General features: G+C 42.3%; 2 protein-coding genes across 2 annotated transcripts; both read left to right on the top strand.

Moving 5' to 3' along the window:
* The first annotated feature begins 5,016 nt into the window (after positions 1–5,016).
* LOC122001566 lies at positions 5,017–6,215 on the top strand. The gene is made up of 3 exons (XM_042556387.1): positions 5,017–5,314; positions 5,431–5,515; positions 5,600–6,215. The coding sequence occupies exons 1-3, from the start codon at positions 5,094–5,096 to the stop codon at positions 6,125–6,127; spliced, it is 834 nt and encodes a 277-aa protein (XP_042412321.1). The 5' UTR covers positions 5,017–5,093; the 3' UTR covers positions 6,128–6,215.
* Positions 6,216–21,456: 15,241 nt separating this feature from the next.
* On the top strand, positions 21,457–22,509 carry LOC121997110 (serine/threonine-protein kinase-like protein CCR1). The gene has a single exon (XM_042551363.1). It carries the CDS (start codon positions 21,457–21,459, stop codon positions 22,507–22,509), a length of 1,053 nt encoding a protein of 350 aa, XP_042407297.1.
* Positions 22,510–22,522: the final 13 nt, after the last annotated feature.

Raw genomic sequence — 22,522 nt, forward strand, 5'->3', positions numbered from 1 at the left:
TACATTAAATATTTTAAAATTTCTTTCATCCTTAATGGAAGAAGAGATTAAAGAAGAAATATTATTTTATTTTTGATAGAAATTTTATTTCTTAAATTTAAAAAAATATTATCCATCAAATCTAAATTTAAGGAATAAATAAAATGATTTTTAGTTATCTTATCTAAAATTTAAAATAAAATTTTTAAATAAAATAATTGATATGGATGCTCACCACTAATAAATTTCTAATCCTTCTTTTTTGAATATGCGTAAATCCATTTTTAGATCTAGATAATTTTAAATATTTTAAAATTAAAATTAATACACTTCTATACGCCCATGTCTTTCCATCTAAATTCGTCAGCGTAAAATTTTTTAAACAGATTGAGAAAATTTAAAACATAGAAAGAAAAAAATTTTGAACGTCTAACGAAATACACATTTTTAGAATTTTGAAACTTGGACGTGTGAAATAAATAATGCCGAATCTTGCTCATCCGGTTGAGTAAAATATAGTTCAAGGTTCAATATCAAAGGAACAAAAAATAAAATATGAATTATTTATTTTGAGTTTTTGTCACTTGATACGGAGAATATCAGAAGTCTTCACGTAGGCCTTGAGGGTCACTCATCTAACTGAGGTGGAGGTTAAAATCTAAATGGAACACCTCGATCAGATTATTTAAATATAAAAGATGGTCTTTCAGCCGGTCGAATTATCCCAACTTCAAGGAGCTGACCAAATACCTTCGGTCTATTAGATCATCTCAACTTTAGTGACTTAACTCCGCCAATTTAGTATCTCTCTCAGTTAGTTCAAATACTTTCAATTGTTCAATTTATCCTCGACTATAGGGACTTAGCTATCCCAATTCAGTGTCTCGCTCAGTAACTCCAAATACATTCAATCGATCGGATTATTCCGACTTCAAGGGCTAATATCATCCAATTCAATGTCTCAATCAATCAGTCCAAATACCTTCAACCGATCGGATTATCCTGACTCTAGAGACTAAACTCTCCCAATTCAATGTCTCGCTCAGTTAGTTAAGATACATTAGCTAGTTGAATTTTCCTTACTCTATGAGCTCAGCTCCTGTCAACTCATTAAAGGTATATAGATCATCTCCCCCTACTAACTATTCCGTTCAATCAGATCAGATCAGATCGCGGGGTTCTACTCCCCTCCGCTATGCTTAATACTATTGATCCAACTTAGCCCTTCTTAAACGGGTCAAACCCTTAAACCTCACAGTAGGCTCTATGCTTCATGGGTTAATACCCTCATACATACAACATGTGAAATGTCAAAGTCCGTGCAACAATATAATTATATTGATATAGAATATGAGCAATGTGATATTTTTGCATCATGATATGAATTTTAATTAATAGAAGAAAATGTCACTCCAGTAAAATTTTAAAAGGAATGCGTCCTACGAGTACATGTATGCTATTTTTTACACACGTGCACTCTCATTTTCATCACTATTCATCTCTTCGTTTTCTCCATGTACATGTATGCTGTTTTTTACACACGTGCACTCTCATTTTCATCAGTATTCATCTCTTCGTTTTCTCCATTAATATGAGCATCGGAATGACTATGTCAAAATACTCCTGGTCATCCTCCTGGCATTCGTTTTCCCTCCCTCTGTCATAATGGGTGTTGCGGACCTAAATCTTTTTCCAATCAACTTAGGGCGTGTTTGGTTCGGGGTTATCGCTGATAACCTTAGTTGGTTATCAACGATAACCTTGTTTGGTTTAAGTAATTGGTGATTCCTGGTAATACAACATTCCCGCCACATCAGCAATTAGGGAATAGAACCAGGAATCAGAAAACCTTGGAAATCTTAGGGTGCGTTTGGTTTGCACCGTTTTCATTTTCATTTTCTGGAAAATGCGCGTTTTCTAGAAAACAGAAAACGACTTTTTGTCATTCTCTGTTTTTCTAGAAAACGATAGCCAATTTTTTAGAAAACGCGCGCGGAAAACGCAAATCAAACACCGTTTTTCAGAAAACGCGCGTTTTCCGGAAAATGAAAATGGAAAACGTGCGTACCAAACCCCCCCTTAGGTTTTCTACGATTCCAGGGTTATCAATATTTTGTCCCCAAAATTACCCTTCGAGGATGGAGAGCGGCGCTGTCAAGGTGGCCTTCGATTTCAATCTGGAGGCGGAGTACTCTGCAGCCGGGACGACTTATTCGAAGCTGCCTTCGTCTCGGTACAAGGGCGTCGTACTGCAGCCAAACGGTCGGTGGGGCGCGCAGATCTACAAGCGCCAGAAGCACGTCTGGCTCGGCACCTTCGTCGACGAGGCCGAAGCCGCGCGCGCCTACGATGTGGCGGCACAGCGCTTCCGCAATCGCGACACCGTCACCAACTTCGTGTCGCTGTCGGCGGAGGACGAGGAGGGCGCGCTGGCGCTGGCGTTTCTCGCCAAGCACTCCAAGGCGGAGATCGTTGACATGCTGCGTAAGCACACGTTCGTCGACGAGCTTCGGCATAGCAAGCGTGCTAGTGTCGGCGCCTTTGGGGTCTCGCGTCGTCGGGCGCAGATCTACAAGCGCCAGAAGCGCGTCTGGCTCGACACCTTCGTCGACGAGGCCGAAGCCGCGCGCGCCTACGATGTGGCGGCGCAGCGCTTCCGCGAGCGCGACGTCGTCACCAACTTCGTGCCGCTGTCGGCGGAGGACGAGGAGGGCGCGTTGGCGCTGGCGTTTCTCGCCAAGCACTCCAAGGCGGAGATCGTTGACATGCTGCGTAAGCACACGTTCGTCGACGAGCTTCGGCATAGCAAGCGCGCTAGTGCCGGCGCCTTTGGGGTCTCGCATCGTCGGGCGCAGAGCTACCACGAGACAGGGGACGCACTGGATCCAACTGACGTCGCTCCCGGTGCCGAGGACCATGTACAGCGGCCTTGTCGGACTACCGACGCCCACCAGAGAGAAGTACTCGCCGCTACCCATGCTGGTTCCGGAGACGATGGGTCCTTCAATCGCCGCCGCCGCCGCCGCCGCGGTGCTTTGCAGAAACTTCTCTTCGGCAACGGGCTTCAGATCGGCCGCAGTGACGCCACTTACAGCGAAGGCCGCGCGGGCGTTGACGACACGGACGCGGGCGGCATCTCGGCGGAGGCGAGCGAGTGTCAGTTCTTTGTAATCGGGGTGGCGTTGGCTATCAGAGAAAGGCAGGAAGAGATAAAAAAAATTTCATTCAATTAAATTAATTCAAAAAGTTAAAGGGTAAATTAGTAAATATAAAATTAAGTAATTGTATAATCTTAGTTGAACCAAATACCTAATAAGTTATGTTGTATTCCTCATAACCTTGGTTATGTGATTACCTAATAATAGGTAATCACATAATCAAGATTATAAATGATGACTTGAATTAAACGCACCCTTACAAGCTAGTTCACCGATGGATCACAGTTTCAATCAAGATGATCGCCTTTGCTGCAAATTGCAACAAAAAATGTGGCTGGGATAGATTCCACAGTAAAGTTTTGCCACATGTAATGCATGCGTGTTTTTTTTGTCATGAACACCCTTAAAATAGTTGTAACAACGAACGCCACTTAAAAGTAACACGTTAAATCTGGCCGCTATAACTTGATTCACGGTATGTCTACAAGGATTTGTTTAAGAATATATTTAGTTTAAGTTATCATGTATAATCTATCAAAATTATAAGGAATAAAACATAATTAAATATTATTTGGTTCAATCTAGATAATACAATAAAAACTTGTTTGAAGATTTTAATGAATAACTTAATTTAATATTTTACTATATTACTCTTAGTTACAAAATCAACTATATATTATTATTATTATTATTATTTTTTAAATTCTATGTTTTTTTTATTTTTTTCTTTATTTTTATGGGTATTTTTTTTAAAAAAATTAATCTTTACGTTTTTTTCTATTTTTTTTTATTTTTTTCTATTTTTTATATATTTTTAAAATTTTTTACGTTTTTTTATTTTTTCTAATTTTCTACTTGTAATGTTTTTTTTCCCATTTTTTATTATTTTTAATTTTTTTTATGTTTTTCTATTTTTTAAATTTTTAATTTTTTTTAAAAAAATTAATGGTTTTTTACATTTTTAATTTTTTTAAAGTTTTTATTTTATTTTTTATATTTTTTATTTTTATCTTTATATTTTTCTATTTATCATATTTTTCTCTTATTCGAGAATATTTTGGATAAAAAAATTTCGTTAACCCTGAAATAAAAAAAAATCTCAATTTTTTGAGATTTTTTTATTCCGGGTTGCATGCCTCTTTTACTAATATGTCGGGCATGAAGCATTACTCTAAAATCATCGATTACCTAAATCAAACAGGATTTTATAACATTATATGGATAACTAAGATCATCAAAAATCACCTCAAACCAAATGGACCCTAAGTGTCTTCCTACTTTCTTTAGCCCTGGTCGAGATTATCAACAATCGAAGCCCTTTGTAGTTTTTATTGGCTTCCAATAAGTGAAGGATTCCAAATTAAAAAACTATAACGAAAATAAATAATAAAAATAGGTAGGTCAGAAGATGAAAATTAGGCAAATCTTCGTACAAGTAGTCCAAATTTTATACTGTTGTTTGGACTGCCTAATGGAGGGTAATTAATTGGATACTTATCCATTTGTTATTCCCCATGAGAATGTTAATTGCTATCCTATTATCAATGCTCAATTTACTTCGAAAGATAAACATTGAAATATGAATCATCACTAAGAACAAAACAAAACAAAAAAAAGTCTCACAGTTCGTTGTTTGGAGTAAATTGGACATTCATCTTTGTTTCCTGCAAAGAGTGGAACGGACAAGACAACAGGAGAAGCTGCAGAGAGGATAGAATTAAGATTTTTTTTTTTTTAAAAAAAAACAAGAATGTCAAATGCAATCCACGAGGTGGCCCACCATATCTATCACGTAGCATGATCCAACGAAACCAACACGAGTCACGACACCACCGACTTTCTCCACTTCCTAAAATGGAAAGGCATTTCAAAGGTCACGTATTTCTGCAATCTCCCCCATTTTCACCGAGTAGTGGACCCGATAGAGCGCCGCCCTCGCTTGGTTCCGCGTCTCCGATGCAAGAGCCGGGTAGGGGAGTGACGGCACGCATACAAGAAAATTCCTTTATTTGTAAGGAAAAGAAAAGGCGCTTTAATTTCTCTCCCGTCGCTCGCATAGCACAGTTCCGCTTTCACTTTCCCGGTCGATTCCACTCGCTTCGGTTGCTTTTGCAGGAGAATTTTGGCGGCTTCTGTGGCCTTCTCCTCTGGAAAAACTCGATCGTCGTGCCTCAGCGGTAAGGCCACTGTTTGCATTTGAAAGATTCCTCTTTGATTTTGCGTGATCGAGCTCGATCCTTCCATCTGATGCTTCTGTTCTTGGATCTATCTTATCCGGTTTTGTTTCGTTCAGTCCATTCGAGCGGGGTGATGAAAAACAGGATTTTGATTTGTTTTACTTAGCCGCGCTGGTGTTGGAGAATCTCGATCTTCAGAGGGTGAGTTATTTTTGAAACTAGTCATCTTCTCCTGGATCAGAATTCAGAAACAAACGCTTGATCCTTTAGGTCCTCGACTTTCAGATTTGGGTGATGGATGCAGTCGTTGCCGTTGCTCGTAAGCGACATCAGTACATCTGGAGGCGCAAGTCAGGGATCACGGATCATCTTGGCTCTTTCTCGCCTTCGTCTAACTCCATGACCAGGAAGAATATGTCTGTCACAGTTGGTGGCCGCTCGGAAGCCAAAACTGCTTCCACTACGCCGCAAACGCCAAAGAGAGGCAGGAAGAGCAGAGCGATTTGGATAAAACGCAAAGCTGCTCCTTTCTCCGAGCTTTGGGCTGGACCTGCCTACGCAATCTCGCCTCCACCGAGCTCTTTGCCGATTCCTAACTTCTCCCTCGGAGAGAGGCGCAGTTCCAGCTTTGCTCTTCAACCTCTGTTGAAATCAGCTCCTAGAGAGCCGACGTCCTCTGTCAGCGGCTTCCCTTCTTGTCACAACGACGCTGCTACGGAGAACTTGAGAAGGATTCTCAACTTGGATATTGTCGATGACCAAGAGGAAGTATGCAGAGCTGAAGAAGTTTTGACTTGTTGCGGTGGTGCTTAATGGCTCTAAGGGTGGACTGAACTGTCTTTGTATGCATCGATAAGATTTTCATATGGGCGAATAAATCTATTGGAGTATGCAATGTCGAGATTAGTGTGAGTTATCTAAATTTTGACCTTTATATAATTTTGATGAGTATGTAAATATCTTAATATGGTGATAAAAGTAGACGCAAAAAGCGGGTCAAAATTAGGGAGGTAAATAAATTAAATGGTTCAGAGCTCAATTGATTAAAAAATTCGTTCAAGTTTATTTATTTAGTTTATCGATCCGAGCTCAAGTAATATTTCAAATTTTATAATTTTATTGAGCTGAGCTCGAGCTTAAGGATATTTAGCTCGTGAACTCACGAATATGTTCATTTAAAGGGTCCGAGTTTGGCTCGTTTAAAGGGCTCGAGAACATGTTCGTTTATAGACTCGTGAACTCGGGCTCGAGCTTGACTCGTTTAAAGGGCTCGAGAACATGTTCGTAGGGCTGTAAACGAGCCGAGCCGAGCCGAGCTTTGGGGTGTTCAAGCTTGTTTGATAAGATAACCGAGCCGAGCCGAGCCGAGCTTAAAATGAACCAAGCTTTTGAAATGAGTGTTCAAGCTTGGCTTGGTTTATTTTTTATGAGCTTGAGCTTGTTTGAAGCTTGGCTTGAGCTTGGTTCGTTTAGATGTTATCAAGCTCTCAATTCAAGCTTGGCTTGAGCTTGGTTTGAGCTTGGCTTGAGCTTGGTTCATTTAGATGTTATCAAGCTCTCAACTCAAGCTTGTTTGATTATTTGAAACTTTTAATTATTTGATTGGTTATTAAGATTGATAATTTAAATTTATTTATTTATTTTATTTTATTTAATTATTTATTTAGGATATTGAAAAGAGTTTTATTAATAAATATGGTTCGTGAACATTGTTCACGAACGTTGTTCACGAACATTGTTCACGAACGTTGTTCACGAACGTTAACGAGCTGAACACATATGTGTTCAAGCTTGTTTGTTTAGCTTAACAAGCTGTTCAAGCTTGTTTGTTTAATTAATCCTATGTATATTGAATGAACATAAACAAGCTCTTACCAAGCCGAACACCAAGCTTGTTCACGAACGCTTGGTTCATTTACAGCCCTACTGATGTTCGTTTATAAACTCGTAAACTCGGGCTCGAACTCGACTCGATTAAAGAGCTCACGAGCATGTTCAATGGTGTGTTGAGTTTGGAAGTTTAATGTAGTAGTTTGGGATGTTCAATAATGTATTGAGTTTATATTATTTTAGTTGTTAGGTTTGTTGAATATTTATTCAAATGAGTTTTCAAGCTCGCTTAACGAGCCTGCAAAATGAGCCTTAAAACGAGCCCAAAAACAAGCTCTAAAACGAACTTGAGCTCGCTTAATAAGTTAGGTTCATTAACTATGATAATCGAGCTAATGACGAGCTGAGCTTGAACTATTCGCGAGCTTAGTAATTCCAAAACGAGTCGAGCTTGAGCCTTGTGATAAAGTTCGATTCGAGCTCGAGCCTGAATATAACTTAAACGAGTCGAGCTCAAGCTTAATATTGTTCGGCTCGATTCGACTCATTTACATCCCTAGGCAAAATAGGAAGGACCAGCTGGCATAGAGGTCAAAGTCAAACAGTCAAAGTTACATGATGAGGTGGATCTAGAACAGCTAACCTGGCTATGTCGGCCGAGCGGACCTCACATTGTTGGTTGAACGTGAAATGTCGAACGATGACCATCCTTCACAACTTGCAGATGAGGTTCAAAGTTGAGTACTAATTTACCTAGCCCACCGTCCTAGCCGATCGGACCTAAGGATCGATCGGACACATTGTCTCTCCTCGACAACATGAAGGGTCGAGTGAAGAATAAGTTGGTGACGATGTCTTTTAAGGCTGCGCTAGCGATCTCTCGGCTAAGTGGCGGTCGATCGGCCTACAACGGAAACTAGATACCTGTCATATTGTACACATTGCGCCTCCTTGACAACATAAAGGGTCGAGTGAAAAATAAGTTGGTGACGATGTTTTGGAAGGCTGAGTTGGCGATCTCTAGGCTAAGTATAGTGGTGGTCGGTCGGCCCCTCAAGGATACCACCAGCGATCTCCCTCTCCAACCCGTCAGCAGCATCGCTGACCGAGAGGGTCCTAAGGTCAAGACAACATACCGGTTGAGCGGAACCAACAACAACCCCAGCACACAGGCAATTAAAGATTCGCTCGGGCATTGACCAAGTGGCCAGCACGCTGGTCAAACTAGGAGGAAGAAAATCGTGGTAACACCGTCTGGGGCAACATCGGCATCATAGCAGGTGGCCCGATCGACAGAAACTACAACCGGGCTAGGAAATCACACGCACAGAGATTGGAGACCCATGCGGTCGGATACAGCAAGGAGAAGGCACAATAACCAAAAATCATTTTCGGTCCTCGAGACTTGGAGGGAGTTGAATCTCTCATGACGATACCTTAATTATTAAAGTAGTAATTGCTAACTTTACTATTCACCGGGCCTTTGTTAACACAAGAAACTCGGTCAACATAATATTCAAGAAGATGTTCGACCAGGTTCAAATAGAGAAAAGTGAGCTCCAGCCCATGACGACTTCATGATATGGTTTCACAGGCAATGAAGTGCTGCCGATCAGCTAAGTTCGGTTGGTCATATCTCTCGAAGAGGAACAACTCATGAGGACTTGTGTATGAATTTCATCGTGGTGGGCGCGCCTTTGGTCTACAACTTGATACTTGGCCGACCGACACTAAACAAATTCTGAGCCATCGTCTCAACGTTTTGCTAGAAAATCAAGTTTCTTGTGCACGGCGCGGTCGGCGAGGTAAAGGGTGATCAGCTTGTGGCACGAAAATGCTACGTAGAAATTGTAAGAGACGAATCTCGAGCCACTCGAAAGGCTCAATGACTAGAGGTCAATACAATTCAGGAGGCGCCTCATGTTGGTGCAAGCTGCACCAGAATCAAACCTGAGTTTTGATGTTGTCAAAGGTTCAAGTTAAGTCTTGTTATGATCTAACAAGTTGACTGAGTGTGCATGATGTTTTCTCAACTGGGAAAGTCCTAGCTGGAGGCTAGGCGGAGAAATCTTAGCAGGTCGTGGAACCTAGGTGCAAGTCCAAGTGGGTCGAGGCTTGGCAGAGTGATCGAGAGGTCTGGAGGACCGAAGATCGAAGGAAAAGTCCTGGGGAGCCGATCAAGGCTGAGTGAAAAAGTCCAAACTAGATCTGGAGGATCAAAGTTTGGCAGGTAGGTTGAGGTAAACAAACTGGAGGAGCGATAGTGAGGTCGGGTTCCCGAAGGGAACAACCTTAGGTCGCTGATCCAACTGAAGAAACAGGGAAGGTTTCCAAGTTGAGATCAAGAACAGTTCTACTGTTCTTTTATTTCTCATTATTATACTATTGTGCTAATATCTGTGTTGCAGGTTGTTTTGGTCTAACATCTGTGTTGCAGGTTATTTTTAACACTGTCTTGCAGGATTAAGTTGGATCGGTCGGCCAAACTAGAGGATCGGTCGACTGAACCAAGTAAGATCAGCACATAAGTCAGTTCAGATCAGAACTGAGCCAGAATCAAATCAAAGCCTGATCGGTCGACCGAACAGTAAGATCGGTCGACTGAACCTAGTGACTCAGCAAAGCCAGCTTATCATCACCAATCAGCAACAAAGGAAAGATGAGGCTGATAGGTCGACCGTACCCAGAGATCGGTCGATCGATCCAATCAACATTAAAACTGCATTAAATCAAGATCACGACAGATTCTGACAAACAAGGAAAAGCTTGTTCGGTTGACCGAACCATTAAAGACCAGTAAATGCAAAAGATTGAGTCAGCTTCGAACTTCAGCCAGGAAGGAAGGGAGCGGGTTCGGTCGACCGAACAGAGGGATCGGTCGATCAAACCTTCAGTACACCTATAAATTCAGACTCGAAGACAGAGGCTAGGACAACAACTTTTCTGATCAAAATTTCTGCTCTGCAATCGTCTCGTCTTCATCTATGCAGCAAGCTACGTCATCCGGAAGTGCCGACCTAAGCTACATCTCCATTTTATTAGTCGGTGAAATTTTATTTTAAGCTTGCATTTGTAATTCATTTAGGCAAGATAGTAGGGTGTTACTATCTTGCTCCATTGTACGATCTGCTTCTTTCCGAAGAATTTTGGAAAGAAGAGTTATAGTGATTTGCTCACCGGTGCAGTCAAGGACCGCGAGCCTTCAAGTAGGAGTCGAGCTAGGCTCCGAACGAAGTAAACAATCTGTCTCTTTTTACTTTCCGCTGTGCACAACTTTGATATAAAAGAAAAAATTAGTTTTAAAAAGCGCGATATTCACCCCCCCTCTATCGCTTCAAACAATCTATCACCTCCCACCTTGATTTATGAAAAAAAAAAGAGGTACAAATTCACCTCAGCCGACCGAAAGCCACCACGTTCATTACAGCCTATTTGAGCCTCGAGAAGAGAGCCAAGCTGGTTGCTTGCTTAAAGCAGATTTATGATGTGTTTGCATGGGCAACCCACGAGCTCCCTAGAGTCTCTTCAGCAATAATGCAACACGAGTTGTACGTCCGACCGAACACTCGACTGGTGAAGCAAAAGAAAAGGGATTTTAGCTCAAAGCAAAATCAGATTATCCGAGCAGAGGTTGAGAAGTTGCTCAAGGTAGGACACATTTGAGAAGTACAATTCCCAAGCTAGCTAGCTAATGTCGTATTGGTATCCAAACCAAGAAACAAGTGGCAGGTTTGCGTTGATTTCAATGATATGAACAAAGCATGTCTGAAGGATCTGAGCCGAGCCGAACTCTTGAATATTTGAGTTTGTCTCGTTTATAATCAAGCAAAACTTGAACTTTATTTAACGAATATATTTATGGCTCACTAGCTTATTCGAGCTTTTATCGTCCCTAAACGAGCTTAATAAATATAAATTATAAATTTAAATATTCATTAAAAACTAAATTATATATTTAGAGAAAATTATAATATTCTTATTAAAATTTATAATTTTATTCTAATAAATAAATTTAATATATTTTTCATAAGTAGAGTGTAAAATCTATAAATTCAATATCAAAACTATTATTTTTTTCATTTAAAAGTTGATTCATGAGTTTGCTAACGAACATATTCACGAGCTAACGAGCCGAGTGTTGTGAAGCTTGAGCATGGTTTGTTTATCTTAACGAGCCTCATTAAATAAGCTCAAACGAACTTTTATCGAATCGAGCTTTGAATAACTCATGAGCGCCTTGGTTCATTTACACCCCTACCCTTCGTCTTGCATCGGCTAGTTGGTGGATTCTACAGTTTGATGTGAGTTGATATGTATGCTGGACGCATATCAAAAATACCACCAAGTTTAGTTCGCTAACGAGGATCAAGAAAAAGTCAGTTTCATCACGGTAGATGGAGCCTTCTATTATAACGTCATGTCGTTCATCTTGAAGAATGCTAGGGCAACATATGAAACACTCATGAACATGATGTTTTGACAGCAGATCGGTAGAAATATGAAGGTATATATTGACCATATATTAAAAGAAGCACTTTGAGCTATTGACCTATGTGCATATATAGAGGAAACACGCTAAACCCTGAGAAAATATAGAGTTAAGCTCAACCCGAACAAATACTTATTCGAGGCTAAGAGAGGACGTTTCCTTGGCTACATCGTGACTGAATGGGGAATAGAACCTAATCCTAACTTGAGACATGCCCCCACTGTGCGACTTGAGAGAGGCTCAATGCTTGACCGGACAAATTACAGCTTTGTCAAGGTTAATTTCAAAGTCGTCTGATTGGAGCTTGCTATTCTTCAAGATCCTATGCCGAGCCACCAATTTCCAGTGGGACACCGAATGTGATAAGGCATTCGAGGCACTCAAAAGCTATTTATCTTCTTTACCTGTACTTGCAAAGCCTATCATTAGTGAGTCGTTCTGGATTTACTTGTCTTCTACCGAACGAGTAGTCGGATCGGCGTTGGTGTGACAGGACGATAATAAACAACAATCGGTGTACTTTTTGAGTCATTTATTAAAAAATGTTGAATACCGCAATACTAATCTCGAGAAGCTGGCGTATGGTTTGGATTTAGCCACTCAGAAGTTGCGTATTTATTTCCTCTCCCACCTTATAATCGTGTTAACTAACAACTCACTGGGTCGACTTCGGCTCAATCCAAAGGCATTCGGACTGCTAATCAAGTGAACCACAAAGTTAGAGTGAATTTGATATACAGTATCAACCCTAGTCGGTCATCAAAACTCAAGCCTTAGCTAATTTTGTGACGAAAATACAAAACCCTGAGCGAGAGGAAACTTAGAAAGTCTATGTGGATGGATCGTCTATTCGGCAAGACAACAGAGTGGGGATACTCTTAATATTACCATGCGGAGATAGGATGCAACTATCAGTCTGGTTGGACTATCAGACAACTAACAATGAGGCAAAATTTGAAGCTTTAATCGCTGATCTATAGGCAGCTAAGTATGTGGGAGCTACGTGAATTTTCATATATTCTGATGCATAGCTGGTGGCCCAACAACTCTCAGGCAACTTCGAAATAAATAATATGAGGTTGAAATTATATGCCAAAGTGTTCGACAAGTTAAAGGTAGGATTCCAAGAAGTAACATTGTAGAAGATCCCCCATGTGGACAACCAATACGCGAACAAGATGACTAAGCTGGCTAGCTCTTTAAGCCCAGTGATGTTGGACAAGCCGATCGAGTAGGTATTGTTGGTAGCTCATATCAAAAGATCGGTTGAAATAGAAGTGCAAAGTGATTGGAGGACACCCTTGATAGAATTCCTCCGATCGAGAAATACACTAGTAGACCAGGAACAAGCTCGGCTAATAAAAAAGAGAGCTGGTTGGTTCACGCTTATAAGAGATCATTTATACAAGAGAGTCTTTTCCAGGCCACTGCTTAAATGTGTCGGATCGGAGGGCATCCAATACATTTTGTAGGAAGTACATCAAGGTTCTTATGTCAATCATCTAAGCGGTCGTTCATTGGCCCGAAAGATCTTATTGGCTAAATATTTTTAGCCCACCTTACAAGTAAACATAGCTCAGACTGTGGCCACTAGCCTATCCTGTCAGAGACATCAAAACATACCGCACCTACCTATTGAAGAAAATAATTGTCTCTTGAACGTTTGACTAGTGGAGCATAGATATTATTGGACATTTTCCCCTAGTGATCGATCAGAGAAAATTCCTTCTCATAGCCGTGGATTACTTCTCTAAGTGGGTGGAAGTCGAGCCGCTCGCTAAGATAATCGAACAGATGATTATCAAATTTTTGTGGCAAAATATTATGTGTTGGTTCGACATTCCTCATAAGTTTCTAATAATGGAAGACAATTTCAAGGACCGAGACTTAAAAACGATGTACAAGTTATGATATTCTGCAGACCTTCATTTTAGTGACATATCCCTAGAGCAATGGCTAAGCAGATGTCACTAACAGAGAGATTATCATAGGACTTAGAACCCGACTCGACCAACTAGGGGGGCATTGTGTCGATGAGCTGTTGAGTGTGTTATGGGTGTACCACACAATGCCCCAAAAAGCCATTGATATAACTTCATTCCACTTGGTGTATGGAGGAAAAGCAACAGTACCAGTGGAAATAAGTGTTGAATCCAATCAGAGATGGCTATATGACGAGGAAAACTCTGATTGACGCCTTATGGAGCTGGACTTAGTAGAAGAAATCAGACATAAAGCAGCCGCTTGGCTGATGGCGTACAGACAAAGAATGAAACAGAACTATAACAGAAGAGTTATTCCAAGATCCTTTAAGATCAATGACTTAGTATGGAAGAGAATCAAACAGGATAGCCACATCAACAAGCTGGAGCCTCCATGGTACAGACCATATAAAGTGATACAGAAGCTCAGCTCGGGATCTTATCATCTACAAGATGAAAATGGAAGAAACATGGACCAACCATGGAGCGCAAATCATCTACAGCCTATCAGATCGGGTAGTAAGTTTGCGTAAAATTTATGTAAATTGTAAAAATTATTGTTCCATGAATGCATGAAGGTTTAAGTAAAAAATAATTGAATATCCAAACACTCGAGTCATTCGACCGAGTTATAAGCAAACTTTCTCTCACACCCAAGTATCCAGAATCTCGTGCCATTCGATTGAGTTATATGCGAGTTTTCTCTCACGCATAAGTTTCCTAGACTCTCACGCCATCCGGCCGAGTTATAAGCGAGCTTGCTCTTGTGCACAAGTGTCCGAAACTCTCGTACCGTTCGACCGAGTTATAAGTGAGTTTAGCTCTCGTGCCAAGTGTCCCAAACTCTCGCATCATTCAACCAAGTTACAAGAGAGCTTGCTCTCATGCACAAGTGTCCCAGACTCTCATGACTTTTGACTGAGTTATAAGTGACCTTAGCTCTCACGCTAAATGTCTCAAACTCTCGTGTAATTCGACCGAGTTATAAATGAGCTAAGCTCTCGTGCCAAGTGTCCCAGACTTTGGCACCGTTCGACCGAGTTATAATTACTCTCATGCCCAAGTGTCCCAAACTCTTGCATTGTTCGATCGAGTTATAAGCAATCTTGCTCTCGCCCCCAAGTGTCCCAAACTCTTGTATCGTTCAACCGAGTTATAAGCGAGCTTGCTCTCGTGCCCAAGTTTCCCAGACTCTCACGCCATTCGGTCGAGTTATAAGCGAGCTTAGCTCTCGTGCCAAGTGTCCCAGACTCTCATACCGATCGGTTGAGTTATAAGTGAGCTTAGCTCTCGTGTCAAGTGTCTCAGACTCTCATGACGTTCGACTGAATTATAAGCAAGCTTATAACTCACGCCAAGTGTCCCAGACTCTCGCGTTGTTCGACCAAGTTATAAGCAAACATCTCTCGTACTAAGTGTCCTAAACTCTCGCGTTGTTTGGCCGAGTTATAAATGAGCATACTCTTGTGCTAAGTGTCCTAGAGTATAGTGTCATTCAGCCGAGTTATAAGTAAGCATACTCCCATGCTAAGTGCCCCAGACTCTGGTGTCGTTTGACTGAGTTATAAGTGAATATGCTCTCGCACCAAGTGTTCTAGACTCTTACGTCGTTTGGCTAAGTTATAAGCGAGCATGCTCTCACGCCAAGTGTCCTAAACTCTCGCTCTATTCAACCGAATTATAAGTGAGCATGCTCTCATGCTTAAGAAAGTTAATTGACCGTCTCATAAAAAGGCTTGTTCCATGACCAAGTCTTAGAGAGTCAGGCCAAACAGTTGGGTTACTAGCAAACTTGCTCCCGTTGTTAAGTGTGAAAACCCTCCTGGAAACCCAGAAGACCACTATGATGGAAGAAGTTCTTTATAGTATTACTTGAGTAGAGTGTGGAAGCTAAGTCTAAAAGATAGAAAGAAGTATAATTATAAACTAGTGCATCCATAGAATGAAAGCTCTAAGGCATAGAACAGACATATATTGCATCAGACTTAGAAGGTTTTTACAGAGTCGCTCAACTTTTATAGGAAATTGCTAGTAGACTTAAATGAAAATACTATGCGAGATCGATAATAACGTCGTCCGGGAGTACTTCCAAAATGTTCTGCCTTTTGATGAAGGTTGGAGGAACCATGGTGGAAAGATAGCCTCTCTCTTTTAGCTGCTTGAGAGTCCCATCAATGTCATAGCCTAATAGCTTGATGGTCCGATCAGTCAGCAGCTGATTGAAATCTCTTGAGAGGAGATACCTCACTGATGTACGTAGATTATATACACTTTTATGCATATTCTAACGCACATTTATATATTTTATTTGTGTTTGATCTATGTATTTTTACACCTCTTATCATATTTTTAGCACAATTACTTTTCTTTATTAGCAATCCGCTGTTTGTGTATTTTTTTATTGACAGAATGTGCTTTTAAATCGAAAATGATGCTTCAAAATGACTCGAAGAACAAACGAAGAAAAAGGGTATGACGGTGTGGAATCCATACGACCATGTCACATGCTAGAGGAGGAGAAGACACTGACCGTGTAAACCCACACAGTCGTGCCACAAAACAAAGAAGAAACAAGACCTAGTCGTGTGGATTTTACACGATTGTGTCACTAGAACAAAGAAGGAGCAACACACAGCCGTGTGATCCACACGGTCGTGTGGAATTTCTAGAGCTGAAGCTGACTATGGCCGTGTGGAATTCACACGGCCGTACCACTGGTCCAAAGCCCAAGCAAACCTTGGCTGTGTGGATGTCATACAGCCGTGGCATGGGTTGTGCCAAGGTCGTGCCCATCTCTATTTAAGGGGATCTCTTGTCCTTTTCAAGGGGAGGAAGGTTCTTCTCTTTGAGAGATCCAACTTGGGCGAGATTTCGACTTCTTCAGTGCTTTCTTGGATGATCCGAAGCTGAATTCTGCATCTCCATCTATCAAGAAGTTTGGATTGGATCCAAAGATCCCTTAACACATCGAATAAGCTTCTTCTCCCTTTTTTTATCTTGATCGAGTTTTGATACTTTCAATTTCATTGTCTTTGGATTCTTTCCTTCTAGTTATAGAGTAGATTTCTTGTTTAAAATTAATGAAGTAATTGTGATGTGAATTGATATAAAACTCATAGATTTACCAATTTCCTATCCATGTGACATTGCTATGCCTTGTATCTATTTGATCTTATGTGTGTATAGTATGTTTGGATTTAATGTTGGTGCAATATCCCCTGGGTCAAGGTTGACTAGGTTGACTAAACTTGAGTTGACTCAAGTTTGAGTCTCGATGTTTGACAATATATGGAGATTGCAGGAGTAATCGTCCGTTTGGGGAGATTGTTGGTGCAATTCCCCTCTGGTCAAGGTTTGATCAGTTAGATGAGAAGAAGAGTCAAGTAGGTCAAAAATTTAACCAGATACTTGACTGGGAAAGTCTTAACTGGAGGTTAGACAGGTGAAAAGATCTAGTGAGTAAAGATAGGCAGTTGGGAAATCCTGGTGAGTGAAGATAGGTGAAAGACCTAGTGAGTGAAGCTAGACAAGTGAAAGTCCCGATGAGAGAGACCGGGCAGTGGGAAAATCCTAATGAGTGAAGCTAGATGAAAGTCCTGGTGAGTGAAGCCAGACAGTAGGAAAGTCATGGTAAGTGAAGTCAGGCAGATGGAAAGTCCTAGTGAGTGAAGCTATGTAGATGCAAAGACCTGGTGAGTGAAGCTACACACGTGGAAATCCAGGTGGGTCAAGGTTAATCGGACACCTGATGTTGGGAAGTCCAAGTAGGTCAAAGGAGTGACTAAATACTATAGGGAATCTTGCGACCGGCTAGAAGGGAGGTTGAATGAACGACGCCCCCAAATCAATAGCTTCCTACGTATGTTAGCTTGCACAACGGAATAATACATAATAAACAAGCCAAACACTAAAGAAAATACAAAAACTAAGAAAGAAAAGCAAACTAATACACGTCGATGTAACGTGGTTCGAAGATTAGGGCTCCTATTCCACAACTGTCCTTGAGGTGAACGATCCCTATTCGTCGGTGGATTAGTCCCCGACAAACTCTGGCTAGCTCACGTAGCTCCTTGTTGGTGGAGAAACATCACCACAACTCTCATAAGAACTCTTCAAAATCTGTTTTGAAGAATACCTCCATCTTTCTTTTTCAAATCGCGAACTCTCCCTTGAACTTCGATGGGTAGATACTTGGTCCGACCATCTCTTGTGCTTTGGTTGGTGGTTAGTCCTTCTGAAGCATCCTAACTTTGATACCACTTATTGCCCTGCATAAAAAAATGAACTTCCTTCTCGATCTTTACAGCTTGATTAAAACTAACACTTTCATAAATAAAATTTAAACAACTAATTAAAGAGAGAAAGATACACCAAGATTTACTTGGTTTGCAATCAGGAGATTGCTAATTCAAGATATTGAAAGCTCACTAAAGTCTTCTTTGGGCGGAGAAGCCTCTTACAGTAATTGAAGCACTGAATTACAAAGCTAAATAGGAAAAGAATTGATTACAAGTGTTGTTTTTAGCTTCTGAGATCAAGGCTGCATTTATAGCCCTGATCAAGGTGCCTAGAAGGGTTCCAGGCACCTAGACATGGATAAAATTTTATCCAGGTCGCAACGGATCACAACACGTTGAGTTTCAATAAACTTTTTTGTCTAGGCTCCTGGAAGGGTTTTGTGCTCTCGGACGGTGTTGATATTGTTGGAGCAATCTAGGTGCCCTAGGTTTTGATGTTTGGGCAAAGGTTTAAGTTAGGTTTATTGTTATATTTGATATGCATTATGAGTGTGCAGGATATAGGTACAACAAGGAAAGTGCAAGTGTAATCTTGGCAAAGGAGGAAAGTCCAAGGATGAGTCTTGGCGGTGTAAGTCCAAGCATGTAGTCTTGACAACGTAAGTCCAAGTGTGACTTGGCAATGGATGAAGTCCCGAAGGTGAGGAGTCTCTTGGCAAAGGAAGACCCGACAACAAGGACAAGGCCGAAGGAAGCTCCAGAAGGCAAGACATGAAGGATGGAGAGATATCCGAGGGACGCGAGGCTGATGGAGGAGGCTAGGTCTAGGTTGGTCGAACAAGCACAAATGCTTAGTGAATGTACTCGGGGGGGGGGGGGGTCAAATCCTAGGGTTAGGGTTTGACCAGTTGACTGAGGTAGGGCACAAAGTATTTCTGTGGCCGACGGCTGCGAAAACAGTCGTTCGACACTATAGTAGTCAAACAGACACTATAACAGTCAACCGGTACTGTAGTAGGTACTGTAGCAGTCGACTGGTACACTATAACAGTCGACTAGTGCACTGTAGCAGTCAACTGGTAGTCGATCGTTAGATTATAACAGTTGAATTTCACTTAGGATCAGTTGACTGGTGATTGTACCAGTCAACTGGTGGTAGGAAAACACTTGGTGTTTTTCTCTCGAGCTCTATTTAATAGAGCTTGGGGTGCTTGGACAAGTTGACAAAATAAACTTGGTTAAAGCCTATTAAAGTCTCCCAAGCCCTCATGTGATTGATGTACTTGTATTTAAGTGTTTGTGGCGAGGTTTCTCCACCGACAAGGAGCTTAGCTAGCCGGAGGTTTTTCGAGGAGTTATCCACCGACGGATAAGGATCGTCCACCTTACGGACAACCGTGTAGTAGAAGCTTTATCTCCGAACCATGTTAAATCTACGTGTTAGGTTTGCTTTCTCTTGTTAGTATTTATTTTTGTATTCTGCTGTGTGTACTAACCATTGTAGAAAGCAACGTGTTGGATGAGACACTATTCACCCCCCTCTAGCGGACGTTAAGGTCCCAACATATACGGCCCTTGCTGAGTGAGGCGCCCCGAGAGCGCCTAGGTAATCCGTGTGCTTGGACCGAAGTCAACTTCCCTGTTGACTTTTTTTGTTCGGGCTCTCGCTCTGGCTCTACTCGCTTGGGTGATTTCAATCATCAGGGCTCACCCGAACTCATTTTTCGACCTTCGAGAAACCTTCCGCTCCGGCTTCTCGTCCCTCGAAATTGTCACGCGCTTCCTTCTCATCCGCTAGTGTACTCTTTCGCAGCACCTCATTTCTTGGACGCACCGAGTCCATCGACTCTCTCTCATGTCGTCCTTCTCGCTAGCTGCATCTTTCACTCAACTTCTTGTGCTCCTAAGTTCTTGCACACTTAGACACAACATTAAAATATAAGAAGACCTAACTTGACTTAGTTGATCACATGAAAACTACTATAGAGTACTTAAAGATTGATTTCCAAGAAATCAAGATAATATCAACAATAATTAAAGGGCACTATGAGGATGGGAGGCCGCTCGGGAAAGATATGAGAAAGGAGATAATAAACAACTAAGTGTTGCTAACATTCGAGCTGAGTGGCGTCAGAGACTTCCAACTAGGGAGAAAAGAATTCCCTTAGGAGCTGTAAATAAGGGTGTTAGTTGTGTAAGCTGAGCATCGGACAACAAAGCTCCCGGTCGATAATGAGAGCTACAAAAAATACTAAGTGTCCAGTCAATTGGACTTACAGCCTCCTTTAACTAGACTTGAGGTGGAGGTTTGTCATACGGTGATAAAGGTGCCCCCCCCTAAAAAGCGAGTCAAAACAGGGAGGACCAACTAACATGGAGGTTAAAGTCAAGCGGTCAAAGTTACATGGTCAGGCGGACCTAGAACCGCTGACCTGGATATGTCGGTCGAGCAGACCTCGCATCGCCGATCGGATATATTGTACCTCCTCAACAACATGATGGGCCAAGTGAAGAACAAATCAGTAATAACGTCTTGTAAGGCCGAGGTGGTCATCTCCCAACTAAATGGCGGTAGGTCGGCCTACAGCGGAACCTAGATACCTATCATATCGTACTATTTTGGAAGTTTGTGTCAGAAAAGACATAGAATATCCTACTGGCAAATCGTCCTTTAGAAGCTTCCAACTTGTCAAATCACAGTGGTTTGCGTGCTCATTTAACGAAATGTGTCAGGACACTTTATGACATGTTCTTTTTTAGGAAAGTTTTGACATGTTAATGCTTTGAGATGCATGCATAATACAATATTGACATTATAAAAGAGGTTTCCATTTACAGGTGAAGGAATGTGATACTTCTTATTTACGCACGCTATTTGTTACAGTTAACGACTACTACTTTCTTCCCTAAAATTGATCATTAATTTGAGTGTCAAAGGATTAACGCTAGAGACTCTTTTTCTAATACAATACTAATACTCATTACCTCACAGAATAGTACGAAGTCTTTATCGAGCCAATAATAGAATCATATCTCGAGCTCACCACCTTAATCGATTTCAGAATCATATCTATTTGTTCAAATGTATTTTAGTTGTAGGTTGTTGAACCAACCAAAGCTTAAGTGCGACGTCATGCTTGCACTATCAGATCTTAGTTCCACTGTTCTACCCATCGTGAATTATACATTATATATGTATATCACTACCCACATGATCTTTAAAGTTTCATTCCTTGCTGATATATATAAGGAACTTAATCACCATTGGCTGAGACCACCGAATATATTCCATCATATATATTCAGAAAAATCCAAATGAAGCAGTACATTTGGTGATAGAACGAGACAAGCTCTTTAATCAAACTGGAGCTACTCTTTCATGTTCCGGGATGTCTTCCAAGTTTGGTGCACCAACGTAACAGACAACACATGCCGACCAGCTCTTCTCCAGGCCACCTGCTCCAGTACTTTTAACTTGAATGTAGGCAAAAATATTTTGTTTGTTCTGAGATCATCTTCAACGCTAGCCAAATCCGACCAGATTATCTCCTTAAATCCTCCCTGTCGTCTTGGCTTAGCTTCTCAATCTCCAATCAAGACGACATGACGAACATTGATCGGTCGGCCATTGACGTAGCTATTGCGCTGCTGTGTCTCGTTCTCGTGGCTCTCGTGGCTGTCCTTTACGTCCTCTGCCGGAAGAAGTTCGCCGCCGTGGACCCGGCAGCCGGCGAAGGCAAAGCCAGCACGTCGGGTCCCATCCTCCCAGCCGCGCACTTCCACCAGCTGAGCGATATGGAGACCGCCACGGCCGGTTTCCATGGCTCGCGCGTGGTGGGCTGTGGCCGGCTGGGGACCGTATATAAGGCTGAGGAGGCCGACGGCGGGCGCGGCTACAGCGTGAAGCGCATCCATCACCACCTGGTGCTGGGCAATCCCGGTATGAGCTTCTCCTCGCGGATGAAGTCGCTCTCGTACGCGTGCCACCACCCTAACGTGGTGCCCGTCCTGGGCTTCTCCGAGGCGCCGGGGGAGCGCCTCATCATCTCGGAGTTCGTGGGAGAAACCAGTTGCAGCCTGGAGCACTACCTTAAACAGGGGAGCGCGGTCCTTGGCTGGGCGGCCCGCCTCCGGATCGCGACCGGTGCGGCGCGCGGCATCGAGCACCTCCACGACGCCAGCGTGCCGGGCGTCGTGCACGGGTGCGTGAAGCCGAGCAACATCCTGGTGGACGCGGGGCTCTGCTCCAGGGTCTGCGATTACGGACTCAGCTTCCTAATGGAGGCGGTGGACAGGGCGAGGGAGATGGAGGGATACGTGGACTGGGAAGGCGGCGGCGCGTGCAAGGAGAACGACGTGTATGCATTCGGGGTTGTTTTGCTGGAGTTGTTGAGCGGGAGAAGATGCAACGGTGGGAGGCTGGCGGATTGGGCACTGGCGCTGATGAGGGAGGACAGAACAGGGGAGGTACTGGACGCGCGGGTGGCCGCGCCGAGGGACGTGCGGTCGTTGCTGAGGATGATGAAGGTGGCAGCGGCGTGCGTCGGGAACGGCCGGAAGACGCGTCCTGCGATTGCCCAGGTGGCGGCGATTCTGAGCAGCTTGGAAGCGCAACCTATTAGTGCGCAGTCTCCAGATGAAGTATCCAACTCTTGAGGTACTTAAACGT

The sequence above is a fragment of the Zingiber officinale genome, chromosome 1A, assembly GCF_018446385.1.
Source record: "Zingiber officinale cultivar Zhangliang chromosome 1A, Zo_v1.1, whole genome shotgun sequence".
NCBI classification, from domain to species: Eukaryota; Viridiplantae; Streptophyta; class Magnoliopsida; order Zingiberales; family Zingiberaceae; genus Zingiber; species Zingiber officinale.